Consider the following 14,275-nt stretch of genomic DNA (forward strand, 5'->3'; position numbering starts at 1 on the left):
GTTTTTTAACAAAGTCTCTTTTCAGACTGAGCTGTTAAAGAATAAACTCATTAATTATAATTGTATCATTCAAAATGTGGACTGTAAAACAGCTCGCCTCTTACAAACATTCACAGTTACTTCCAAAATAAAACCACAACAAATTAATATGTGATCAAAACAAAACAAAAAATGTTAATTTAGTTTTCTGCTGACTGTGGTGGCTAAGACTAGGTAACTTTTTTTCATTAAATGTATTGATAAATTGATTTCTAGTTTTGAGCATAAACCTCATTATATTTGTTAGAATTATATTTCAGGATATTAAAATATTATGTGAAAACAAATCTTAATATTTTAAGTTGATCTACAGGCGTTTAGATATTTTTCCTGGAAAACAAGTGAAATAGTGCATATGGAAATTATACGTTTTTTATTTAATTTAATTTTGATCTGCCGTGTAGTAACAATAACTGTACTAACTATGGTTACCATGGTGAGGGTGACATCTTAATCTGCTGTCAGACTCCATCTGTTTCCTCGGATTTAATCTGGTTAGCTCTTGAAAGACTCCAATTAATCTCAAACCCCACACACACCGAAGTGGAGAAGCGTGCAGGACTGAGTGGATGAGCGTTTCGTGTCGTCTCCACCATGCCTGTGTTTTACACACCGATCCCTCAGAACCTGAGAGTGGGTCTGGCTAATGTCAGCGGGTCAGTGTTTATAAATAACAGGACGCGAGACAGTGGAGACTTCAGGGACCCGTATCAGGATAATGAAGGTGAGACGTCCGAATGCAAAGCACTGTACAGCCTGAGCCTGTCTAGATTAGAGAGGACAGGCCTACATTTGTGACACTGTTGGTCTTAGTCACATTGCACAAGTGGATATCAAGAAATATAAAATAAGAATTCACCATTACTGGCGTTTTAACAGGAACTCTCTGTGCTTAAAAGTTTGTCATAATTAAGATGTCTTTAATGTTTTTGAAAGAAGTCTCTTATGCTAACCAAGGCAGCAAAGATACAGTAAAAGCATTTCTCAAGGATCATGTGACACTGAAGACTGACATGATTTAAAACAGATGTTTTAAAAATGTATAAATATTTCAAAATATCGTGGTTTTTACTGTATTTTTTATCAAATAAATGCAGCGTTAGTGAGCATAAGAGATTTATTTTAAAAATCACAAAAAAATGAATCATTCCAAACTTCTGCCCAGTAGTGTATATATAATTTATATTAAATACAATTTACTTAGAATACAGCCTTTTTTTTTCAAGATTTACTAAAGATTTACAAGATTTTTTAAAGATTTTTTAAATTTTAAAACAAAAAATTCAAGTGAAAACTAGAGTTTACATTTTGTATAAATCTTAATGGAACAGGGGAATGGACCATTTAGTTTATGTGATTTGTATTCATAGGAAAAATTATATAAATCATTTGCATTATCTTTTCCTCATTTACTTTACCAAGGCTATTGTCATTTTTCTAAGGGTAAGATGATTTACTTCTTTTCACCATGCAATAGAAAAGAAACAACATTGTCCTTTAAATTAAAAAAATAATTAATTATATTGTCAACATTACTGTATGATTTTAATTGTTAAAGATGGGACAAACCAAAATCACTTTTTAACAGGGTGATAAGGGACATTTTATGACAAGTCGGTAGTTTTAATCTTATATTAAGATAATAGGCTATATTAAGACAAATACATCAAATAATCTCACTACACAAAAATCATGTCATTCATAATGATAAAAAAGTAACACAATGTTTATAATAGTCTATCTCAATAGAAGTGTTAAACCTACACTTAAAAGTTACCCCAGAAACTAATAATGCACGATTTAAAAAGCAATTATATTTGATTAAACATGATTACTTGAATACCTTGTTGACTGATCTCGGCACACGCTGGTCTCCTGCTTGTAGTGTTTGCTGAGGTCTGGTCTCATCTCCCGCTGCAGATGCTGCTGTACTTCAACTTGTTCTTCTTCCCTTTCTGGTGGATCTCTGAGGTGATGATGCTGCATTTAAAGGTGGGTTCACCTCAATAGTCAAATCCTTACATTATCTCTGTTAGATTTACCATAGTTACCTCATATTTCACTGTTAATAGTCTATTTACTGTATAAAGACAGGTATATATCTAACCAGAAGTACATTCACGAGCGAAATAAAATCAACATAAAATCTCCGTCACTCTCTGAGCCCCTCAGCTAAAATGAAACGATACTTTTAAATATGAAACTACAACCACAGAAGGTGGCAGCAGAGCTGTCTTAACGAGTGAATCATTGAATCATTCAGTCAAACGATCGTTCAAAACGGGCATACTACTACATTCGCCATGTTGTCATTATCACGTGACCTACCAGCGTCAGTGCGTCGCTTCACTGTCATTCATAAATCCCCTCCTGTGGCCTCATGGGATAGTAAAGTGTCCATCGTATGCACACTTCGGAATTTTGCTGGAAGTAGCCTAGATCATCCGGGTACTTTTTTCCTATTCTTTTGAGTAGGCTATTGTGAATTCGGTCATACTTCTTTTATCACATACTGTTTTTATAATAGGGAAGTAGGCTTATAACTTATAAGTGATTATTAAAATGAATGCATGACCATTACTACCATAATAGCTGGCAGGCCATTAGCAGCAATGCCAGATAAAAGTCCCTGTATCCATGGTGATGGTCTGCCTTTGTGAACAGCACATTGAAGTTCAAGTGCTAGCTGTTATTTTACCTTTAATAGCTTGGCTAAAACACAGCAATTCAAGGAGATGCTGCTGCAATTGTCAATAATGTCAAGGCGTGAAAGACCTTTAAAACACTGCAAACCTACTCGTAATGATATTTGAATAAGCAATTTTTTTAGGTCAAAAAAGGGTTGCAGATATTTTTAAGGTCATATTTAGTAATGATGAATATAATTTATTTCTCTATTCCGTAGTTCTGTTATCTGCCAGCATATTACCAGTGTCTGCTGGTGACAGGGGTGGTCCTGGTGAGCATATTCGAGGTATTGCGGGTGTATCTCGGTTACGTTGGGAATCTCGAAGAGAAGGTAATGCACACGAAATGTTATAAGCCATTCATCTGAACACTGCTCATGCCTAACAGATTCTCATGTGTGTGAGAGAAATAGAATAATCAGAGAAAGTGAGAAAATCGTGAGATTAAATGCGAATACTCGCACTTTTCTACTGTTAAGTAGGCCTATTCATATCTGGCAGGTGAACTAAAAAAAAAGGATAAAGCATGCTATTGCCATAAGATTAAAAAAAAAATAATGTTACAGTTGCAATTCATTTCTACAATTTTTTTTTAATGCTATTAATTCAAGTTATTTGATTTTATTCATTAATATCATTAAAATTAAATATAATTACAATGTATAAGAATTAACCAACAGTTATATATAAGGTGAACTATATTACCTTTAGATGTTTCAAAAAGTATTTGATACATTTTTATAAATACAAATAAAAATAATATGACAATATAAGTAGAGATCACAGCTGATAAAACAGATAAATTAAATGATTGAAATATAAATAAATAAATAAATATTAAATAAACATGAAAGTATTGACCACGTTTGATAAAATAAATAAAATAAATAAAGATGTAATATAAATAAATAAATAACAAGTGACCAAGGCTGATCAAACAAATTAATCAAAAAATGTATAATAAATAACAATGAAAGTATAGTGACGACGACAGCTAATAAAACAAATAAATCAAATAAAAATGTGTATAAATAAATAAATAGTAGTAAATAAATAAAAGTAGGGACGACAGCTGATAGGAACAAATTTATTAAATAAAAATGCATATAAATAAATACCCATTAAAGGAGTGACCACAGCTGATAAAAAAAAAAAGTAATATAAATAAATAAATATGAAAGTAGTGACCACTGCTGGTAAAACTAATTAATTAAACAAAATAAAAATGCAATATAAATAACCAGGAAAGTAGTGACCACAGCTGATAAAACAAATGAATTGAAAATAACTAAATAAATAAATCAAAGTTGTAATCTAAAAAAAAATGTAATGGTTACCATACGTTTCTTTCTTCATTGTTCTCTTTAGGTTCCAGAGTTAGCTGGGTTTTGGCTGATCTCCTTCCTCTTCCAGCTGCCTATCCTCCTCTTCTTCATCACTGATCAGGACATCATCATTCTTCCTCTGGAGCGGGCCGTTCACTCTCTCTATTTGGCCTTCCTCCTGGGCGAGCTGTTGGCCTCGTTTCTCGCGCTGCGCGTCATGACTCGTAAACTCGCGCAGCAGTTCCACATGAGGCAGTTCGGCCCCGTCCAGGGTCTCCACACAGCAGAAGCCCTGCCTATGTTTGGACTGCCGCACGGGGGCAGGAGTGTGCTTCCTGTGAGGGACATACAGCCTCACTGAGAGATGATGGAAAACTGCTGGTTAGAGATTATTGCTATGGTCTTCCACCAATGTGACCTTCAGCAATAAGTGCACTTCTTATTGTAATAAGAGCCTTGTGGTAAATTGACTAGTAGTAGTAAAGCAGGGGTGGGGCTAGTTGTCACAGAGGAAGTTTTCACTAGCACATTAGCTCAGTAACCATGAGGTTTTGGAGTTTAAATAGTATCAACAAGTCAAGAAGTGTAATGATACATATGTTTGTCTGTAGTTAGAACAACCATAAATTGAATCAACCACATTATGAAGTCAGATTTTTTTACTTGAAAACTGAACTGTCGTCTTCACAAATTTTTCAAAAATGTTTCAAATTGAATGCAATAACAGTGAAACATTTCTGTTGTTTTAGTAACACCTTTAACGCGCATTGTTTACAATATTGACTTTCAAAAATAAACCCATTCTGAGAAATATTCACTGGAATAAAATGTATATTTATGAAGGATACTATCATGTTAAATTAATAATTAATATTTCTATTTCAAATAAATGCTGTTCTTTGGAACTTTCCATTCATCAAATAATCATGATTTTTTTTATCACAATTCCCACAAAAACATAATTTAGCATAGTTGAACTGTTTTCAACATCGATAATAATAATAATAAATGTTTATTGACCATTAAATAAGCATATTAGAATGATTTCTGAAGGATCATGTGACACTGGAGTAAAGATAATTGTTTAAAATGTCATAATATTTAACAATATTACAGTTTTTTTATTAAATAAGTGAAGACTTGGTGAGCATATAGAGACGTAAAAACATAAATCTTAGAGATCCCCACATTTTGAATGGCAGTGTATATAGTATATGTTTAATGCATAATCAATACATGAGAAATACAAATATGATCTGGACACATGGTGGCGCTCTGAGACTGTTTCCCTCACTAGTCCACACTACTGCAGAACACAGAATGACTCATCAGCCCAAACTCCCATGAGGAAGACACACACATTTTAGACTTACTCACACTCCCATTTCTGTGACATGAAGCTGGCTGTGTGTTTCAATTAACATATTTATACAAAAAAAAGAACATATAATAACAGTAAAATATATCCATCCAACTATTATTACAAATTCAGCCAACAAATCTGTATAAAATGCATTGGAATTGGGATTACCTTCATTAGGGTATCTATTTGCAATATTATTACGACTTTGAAAAACTTTTAATAATACATTTGAATTCATGACTACACCTTTAAAAATGATAATGCATTATAACATGGTCAAGCAGAAAACTAACAGGGTGTTGCAAAATGTCAATGAGAATAAATTGACGCATGAAGAAGTGCTTTAAATGAATGCACTATAGTTCTTTGAAGGAGCAAGCAACCACAACATGTTAGATATTACAATTCAAGAACATGATTTATAATAATGCATTACATAGACACTTATATAGGCCTAGATGTTATCCAAATGTATTATTCATTAATACAGATCATTAGCCAAATTATGTGTTTATTTTATACATTTTTGCCAGATGGGAGGTTCAACACACACACACACACACACACACACACACACAGACACACGCGCACGAACACACGCACACACACACAGAGAGAGATTTGAGGGGCTTTTCATGAGCAAGAAGATAAAAGTAACTTGTGCACCATATTGACTTGTGTCTTACATTTGAGCAGTAATTTGGCAGTTCCGAGAGACAGAGAGTCTCTGTCAATGCGCAGAACGCTGAAACACAATTAATTATTACAATAACAGATGGGAGACCTGTCAGCATTTGCTGGAACAACATTATAATGCTAACGAAAACACTGGCGAGATTAGACGTTCGCCTCTGATTTCATTTCTAATGATTTCTGTCAGCACTTGTGTTTATTCACCGTAATGGATGATATTTCAGATTGTTTCTTACACATATTTTTTTTCCCCCATAAATATCTATCTTTCCTGTGTTCAGAACCACAGACAGTCTGGCAGGCACTTGCTCCAGGTGTTGTTTTACATTTGCATTAAACAGAGTCTGAATCTGCAACTCGGTCAATTAAGAAGATAGAGTCTTGCAGTCGAGCTTACAGTGGTTTCTGAGAACTGCTCTCACAGCATAATTGTGTTTTCCTCCATCCTTGTTTACATTTCAAAAATGCTGCAGTGCTTCAAACATGGGGATGTTTTTATATCACAAACCAAATTGTCAAATGAAGAGGGTTTTATTCTGCAGAGGTGCAAGAGTTCTCTTATCGCCTCATAAATAAACGTTTATATCCTTTTGAGCTCACCGGTTCAGGTGTGACCACACCAGTGAGTCTCCATTAAAAGCTTTTAATCGGTCTTTATTCATAGTTGGCTGGTTGTTGACCTCTATTACAATATATGTAAGGAATAATTAATGCGGGGGTGGTTGAATTATTAGAAAATAAAGCACAGCCAAGGCTGATCATTATTTAAAAAATGTTCAATGGCCCGTTGTCACTTATTCCGCTTATACTACGGTTAACACACCTCAAGACACTGTTCAGATGTTGCATTTCAAGACATTTGTCAGGTTTTTGTCGCTAAAACGCTCTGGTGTGTAAGACTAATTTCTAATCACACGCCTCCATTGCGAATACCAATACGGCATTTTAGAGCTATAGTTACGGATGCTTGAGCCATTGATAGACTAATGCAGTTATTAATACAGTTATTAGAGAGAGAGAGAGAGAGAGAGAGAGAGAGAGAGAGAGAGAGAGAGAGAGAGAGAGAGAGAGAGAGAGAGAGAGAGAGAGAGAGAGAGAGAGAGAGAGAGAGAGAGAGAGAGAGAGAGAGAGAGAGAGAGAGAGAGAGAGAGAGAGAGAGAGAGAATATGTGAATATCCTGTGCCTCTCTCAACAGAGTTCGACAGCAGCGTCTCTATAAGAGTGAAACTGTAAGTTTATCTGCTTCAAGAACAGCGCCGTTATTACATCGCTAGTGAGAAATGTCATGTTGCTTTTAAAGCAACACTAAAGAAGATTGTTTACCTTAAAGCAATGTTTCCAAAATCGTATCAGTGGTTCATCAAGTCGTGACAGGGTGAAAGGCACTTCTGCCTCCGCTTTGCGGTCCTATATCTGCTATAACCACACACTATGTAAGTTTGCCAGAACGGGTCGCGTTTCTGTAGTTCGAATGAGACATAAGAAAACTACAAAATTGACTTGCTTTACGTCAAGTGTTACAATAGTCATTATTTTGTTTTTCTTTGTTTCTGATATCGCAATACATCATACTTTCATGAAATCATACATCATACTCTACCTTGTCTGTGGACATCGGTCATTCCAGAGCCGGTGCTGGATAAACAGCGAGCGTGCGTGCGACAGTAGGCTGAGAGGTAGGCTAAATAATTTGCGACAGCGGTAATGGACAATTCCGCTTCCAACCTGTAGGGCGACCGAAGAGGAAAAGTTATTTAGTGTTGCTTTAAGTTGCTAAATTATTTTACTGATAAAATGGTCAGAGCAGCGCTGGGTGTCCCTTTCCACCAAGGCAGAGCTGGTGCTGGTTCGGAGCCAGAGCCTAGTTTCAAAACGGTTATTTGTTTTTCGACCAGCACCAGCTCCAAACCAGTAAAAGTGTTTTTTAAGTAGCACCAAAACATTGCTGGGCTAGAAGTAAGAACCGCTTGCGTCAGGGGCTGAGGGCTGGGTTACCGTGACCAACAAGACGAACAGAAACTTGTGACCGCCATTTTTTAAATAGCTGCTAATCGAGCTAATAGCAGCTCGATTGTAATCTCCGTCTATGCAAGTTACGGCGAGCTGCACGAACGCATTGGATTCGTGTTTGGATGCCGATGTAGGTTCGCAAAGCCATGAGCATCAATAGTAACGCAACGACTGCCATTGTTGATGTAAGGCTTGTTCGAGATGCATCGGAGCGACGCGGACCAATCAGAGCTCCGGGAGTGTTTGGAGAGCATACGACTCCTTGTGCTTTTGGATCGCTTTCGCAGTGCTTTGATGTCATGCGGCGATCAGTCTGCGAGAAGCCGAACCAACAAGCCTGGTGTGTTTTTGTTTGGCGCTGCCGCGCTAGCGTTGCTGGGCAACATGAGATATATACACAGTGACGTAAGATCTGGCTATGTTGTGGCTCTCTAGCCTGTGGAAAGGCAAACCGGTTCTTAGAAGACCCGTCAGTAGAACCAACTCCGAACCGGCAATAGCTCTAGCTCTGAACCAGCACCTGGTTCTTGCTGGTGGAAAAGGGTGTGAGTTTGAGTGGGAGAGACAGCGGGAGAAAGAGAATATGTGCTTTCTGTACATAATAAAATGTAATTTTGTGGCATAAAAACATGGAAATAATTAGTAATTTTTTATTGTTTACTATATGTATTTGCTTGGTCAGTGTCATTGTGGGTTTTGGTTATTTTGCTGTTATGTAAGGCGTAAGGACCTTTGGAAATTCTGGGAAATTATTTTGCAAAGTGATATGGACGAGTAATGCGGTCAAGACCTAGCCTGGTACCAGACTCTCGTACATTTCATTTGTACAGAGAGTCTGGTCTCTCTCCATTGACAAGCGTTAACTTCCTTGAAGGCTCTGTTCAACTCTGTTGAAGTTTAAAACTATTGGATCTGCCCAGAGTCACTCTGGATCTGCCATAACCAATCGCTAACGTTTGGTCGTGACGTATGATGACTCAAACTAGCGCACAACCTCAACGTCATCGTTCTCAGCCACTCCCTCTGTTCGCTGATTGGACCGGTAAAAAATTTACTGGAGAAAACCCAAGAATATACCACAATCCCAGATGTAGTTCTGAAGGAAAATTAAAATTCCTACGGAAGCACGTAGGAGGGCGGAGCCAGGCTAGTCAAGATCTGCCTGGAACTACTTTAGCCGTGCAAATAACTGCACAGGTTTGTCAACCAATCAGATTTGAGCATTTCACAGCCCAGTCGTATAATTATCAATACATAATAATTGCACAAAATACTAGGGCTGCACAATATTTGAAAAATCTGACATTGCGATGTTTTGTTTTTCTGCTATATATATTGCGAAAACAATTTAACCAAATGACTTAAACAGCTCTATTTGGAAAGAAGGATTCATTATATAATGATTGGGGTGATTATAGGGGAGTGCAAATAACTGCATGGAGAGCAAATAATGAACCATTTCCAAGCATAGATAAATACAATAGAAAAAAAGACAAATGAAATAAACATTGCTTTTTGTTTTTCAGGTAAGTGTGTTAAAAAAAAAAAAAGGATTAAACACACTCGCTACAGAGTCAGACACACTAGAGTTTTGTTGTTGTAGTGGACATTCATCGAAAAGCTTGATGGAAACTTTGGTGTTTTGAGTGGATTCTTCTGACTAACTTAAGCACCTCTGATTGGCCATTGCGTTCAAGATATGTCTGTGGCAGGCTACATTGATCAACACTTCAAAAACACGTTGTAAATAGAAACCGTTGATGGTCTTCACAGAGGCTTACACAGATACACACATGAGAGTGAGAAAGCAGCCACCTATCAGCGTGTATCAAATATACCCGGTACTCATACTACCGGTAGAGCAGAAATGCTGGTATCATCATACCAAAAAAATTCACCTCCGACTTAGTACCAAAGTACCAGTTCTTTCGACAACCCTACTCACATCTAATATGGTGGAGTGACGTGCTGATAACCAAAATACAGGCAGTTTAGACCAATCACTGTTGAATTATATGTGGAATTGTTCATTTGATTCACAAAAGTGAACTAATCAAGATACAAACATCCTTGTATGTCAATAAAAACACAAAGAAACCAAGAAATCTCTAGTCTTTTCTCAAATCGAATCTTTTGCATAGTGCTCTTCACAATTCACATTGTTGCAAAGCGGCTTTGCTAACAATAGTAGCTCTATAAGCAGCCACAGGCGACAGAGTCAGGGAAAACTCCCTGAGAAGATGTTGAATGAGATGAGGAAGAAACCTCAGAGGACACTCTGCGGGAGAAAACCTCCTGCCATACATACTTAAAATCTTATCTCTTCTGTTCTCGAATCTCTTCTTGTCTCTTCTCTCCTGCAGTAGAGGTCATAATCTATATACTGTACATGACTCTTAAAGGGACAGTTCACCTAAAGATGAAAATGCTGTCTTCATTCTCTCATAATTGTTGTTCCAAACCTGTATGACTATTTTTCTTATGCCGAACAGGCGCAAAAACAAAACAAAAAAGACTTTGAAAGTCAATGGGATCCAACAAAATTGACTTTCATTGTTTATTTCAGAAATTCTAAGATGTAATTTGTATTTGTTCTGTTTCCATTTGAACAACATTCTAACCCTTTATCTACACCTAAAACAAGAGGACTGATGCGAACAACAACGGAAATACTACTTCTGTACTGGTAAAGCAACTTTACAATACTCAATACTAAAATATGTTCTCTTAGCTGCAGCAAAGCAAGTCATCTGTGGATCTGTTTGTTTGAGCATCTCGACCATAGAAATACAGATGTCTCGTCCACGCTGCTGGCCAATGGAGGTCGATGTCTGCACCTGGCGGCCATCTTGTCTTGGTTTGTTATAAACGTCAGAGATGTAGTTATGACACACACTGCATACTTATGAATAATTATAATATTATATATTTCAACATGTTCAAGCATCCAGAATTATAGTAAGAAACCAACCCGTTTGTAAATTTCAGCGAGATAAGAGTATTTGTGTTCGTGCAGATCACTCACCTTACATCAGATACCACAGAGCCCGCCAGAAAGCTTTCCTGTGACAAGATGGCCGCCGGTGATGACGTTAGAGACTCCGCCGTAAGACATCTAGCGGTAACACTTTACAATAAGGTTCATTAGTTAACATTAGTTAACTACATTAGTGAACGTTAACTAATAATGAACTGCACTTATACAGCATTTATTCATCTTTGTTAATGTTAATTTCGACATTTACTAATACTTTATTAAAATCTTGTTAACATGAGTTAATGCACTGTGAACTAACATGAACAAACAGTGAACAGCTTTATTCATATTAACTAACATTAACAAAGATTCGTAAATACTGTAACAAATGTATTGTTCATGTTAGTTAATACATTAAATAATGTTTAATAAATGAACCTTATTGTAAAGTGTTACCCATCTAGCCTTTATTATGTATATCTATGATCTCGACTAGATCAATAAAGCCACTCTGTTTGGCTGACCAATGGCATAAAGCGGTTCAAAACTATCATTCGTTTTGCAGAAATGACATACTTCAACTACAAAATGGGATCAACATCTCTTTAAATAACATTGTGGTCAAATTGTCTTGCATTTACGACTGGAAAGTTGCTTGTACCTCAGAAAGCTCATAGCAAGCAGACGTACATCAAAAAGGCCATTGAGAGGTAATTCAGTTATACGCACAGTCCGTATATAGACAGTTTTCACACTATAAATATGTGCAGAAGTGTGGTATTAATAGTATAGAGTCCTTTTGTATTATTCTGAAGCGTTTGAGGCTGGTATACACACCGCCTCATGAGGTATATTCTGTATCAGCCTGCAGGGAAAAGATAAAGAGGAAAATCTCCTTTACATTTTTTAAGGAGATCCTTTTAGCAGTAGATGACCTGCCAGCAATCCTACTATTTAGAGATTAATCTCTTACATTTAATCTAAAGATGAACATTTACAGCCACATCACAAAAGTCATTATGTCCATCCTTTAGCATTCCTGGGAGAGCACGGGCCGGAATGCAATGGCTGGTGTTGAATGAGAAACTCAATAGGGAATTGTGTTGATTCTATTTAGCCGCTCTTCAGGGAATGCCGCACTTTTTCCCCGTCCACGGCTGCATGACATAATAAAAGCAATAATGGGAAAGTGATGGATGCCATTGGGTGGATGGCTTCATTACATGTTGACACTCCCCAGATAGAATGTCCTTTGAGAACCGCATTCGGACTGTCCTGCACATGATTGATAGGTTTTATTTACAGATGTAGAAATCATTTCTGAATCTGTTTCAAGAGCGGCACATTTCATAAGAAGAGTGAGCCAGACAATACTGTAATATTGTACGATTTTCATTATGCATTGTGCATTTTTAACATAAAGTCTTAAGTCTATCTCAGTGTGTTAAGATTCTGCCTTACGACTCATTTTTGTATGGACACAATGTGAATTTCTGTATGCACAGAATAGCCAGATAAAACTAAATTTGCTAAATTTGCAAACACACATTTTATAAAACAGAGCCCTGAAATAGTAAATCCCACAATGCAACGCATTTGATTCAATGTTTAATTTCTTACAATTTACAGAAATAAAATAAAATAAAATGTATTTCTCATTATTTGATCAGACTGACAAAAAAAGACACTTTTACACACATTAGATGCAAAATAAATGCATTTCAACAGTTCTTATAAAACATATCTGCATGGAATACTTTGATTGGTTAATCACGAAATTCTGTGGTCAAATATTGTTTGTATAATATGACACTAAATTGCATAATTTACATAATCTTACCAAGCAAATGGTTTTCTGTATACTGTATGATGTCTCGTGTATAACTTTGGTTACCTTCTCATAATAATATAACTTAAAGTTCAATTCAGTCAATTCAACAATAAATATTTCCATTTAAGAGTCTGTATTATTATTATTATTATTTATTTGGCAAGATGCAGTTAATGTATAATCAGCCAGTCTATATAATAATATAGATATTACTCGAGCTGAATACAGTAAATATGTGGCAAAGGGTTATTATCCTTAACTGAAACTAAAAACATTAAAATTAACATGTAACAAATGAATTGAAATAAATTAAAGCTAATTAAAAATATTAAACCTATAATAAAAATAAAATAAAAAAATTGCACTGATGTGGCATAGTGAGGTCATGTGATAACAATGCAGCAAACTATTAAATGCCGTTATGCTAGTATTGCAATCCTGAGATAGCGCACAACACAATGCAATGTCTCAATAGCCATTGTTACTTGAATGTAATGTAGAACCGCCACAGTGAGCGGAGCTCATCTCTGCCATGAGAATTGAGTTTCATTTAGCTAGCTGCATCCACACAGCCACTCGTCCCAGACACCAATTGAGAAAATCACATTTTCAATTTGTCTGGTCATTTGTGTCAGAGGCAATTCTGAAATAACCGAGCCCTACAGGTGGTATAAGCGGCTGTTCAGGACGTTGATGAATTTGGCTTAGTGGAGGTTTGTGTTTAATCTCAGGGTTCTGTGACAGCCATGAGCGCTGGGCCTGTTAAGAACTTGCACCGTGGTTAATGACTTCAGCCTCAGAGTTGACGAGCTGCTGAATAAAACACTACGTTTGACGTTCACTACAGGATGAGGAATGTTCCGGAGCATTCAGGTGTCACTCAGTAGAACACCATGCTGACAGTGAGAGACAGAAGACGCGAGGTATGAATTATTTACAGTACATAAAGTGGCCCCAAAAAGTATTGATAGTTGGGTCACACTTAAAAATGCTTGAAATGTGATTGAATTAGAATTGTTTACAGTGTGTGTGTGTGTGTGTGTGTGTGTGTGTGTGTGTGTGTGTGTGTGTGTGTGTGTGTGTGTGTGTGTACACTTATACACTACAAGTCAAAAGTTTTGGATCGGTAAGATTTGTAATGTTTTTAAAAGAAGTCGCTTCTTCGCGGCTGCATTTATTTGATTACAAATAAAAAAAAACAGTAATATAGTGAAATATTATCACAATTTAAAACAGCTGTTTTCTATGTGAATGTATAGTAAAGTGTAATTTATTCCTGTGATCAAAGCTGAATTTATAGAACTCAATATGATGATTTGATGCTCAAGAAGCATTTCTTATTATTATCAA

At 36.2% G+C, this 14,275-nt stretch overlaps 1 protein-coding gene across 2 annotated transcripts; it reads left to right on the top strand.

Annotated features, from left to right (window-relative positions):
• Positions 1-570: 570 nt before the first annotated feature.
• On the top strand, positions 571-5,537 carry LOC306995989 (transmembrane protein 17A). Of its 2 annotated transcripts, XM_079608064.1 has the most exons (5): positions 584-763; positions 1,462-1,482; positions 1,925-2,031; positions 2,945-3,058; positions 4,095-5,537. In XM_079608064.1, exons 1-5 carry the CDS (start codon positions 634-636, stop codon positions 4,410-4,412), a joined length of 690 nt encoding a protein of 229 aa, XP_079464190.1. In that variant the 5' UTR covers positions 584-633; the 3' UTR covers positions 4,413-5,537. The 2 variants fall into 2 exon arrangements, with proteins under 2 accessions (XP_079464191.1, XP_079464190.1); XM_079608065.1 differs by lacking the exon at positions 1,462-1,482 and having other exon boundaries at positions 571-763; positions 4,095-5,536.
• The last annotated feature ends 8,738 nt before the right edge of the window (positions 5,538-14,275 follow it).

Source organism: Phoxinus phoxinus (assembly GCF_949152265.1).
Source record: "Phoxinus phoxinus genome assembly, chromosome: 3".
Lineage (NCBI taxonomy): Eukaryota > Metazoa > Chordata > Actinopteri > Cypriniformes > Leuciscidae > Phoxinus > Phoxinus phoxinus.

Bases quoted from the DNA above. Each gene is read 5' to 3' on its own strand.
- LOC306995989 (XM_079608064.1), top strand. From the start codon at position 634: ATGCCTGTGTTTTACACACCGATCCCTCAGAACCTGAGAGTGGGTCTG. The intron at 2,032-2,944 runs GTGGGTTCACCT...TCTATTCCGTAG, and splicing joins TGATGATGCTGCATTTAAAG to TTCTGTTATCTGCCAGCATA. The intron at 3,059-4,094 runs GTAATGCACACG...TGTTCTCTTTAG, and splicing joins TTGGGAATCTCGAAGAGAAG to GTTCCAGAGTTAGCTGGGTT.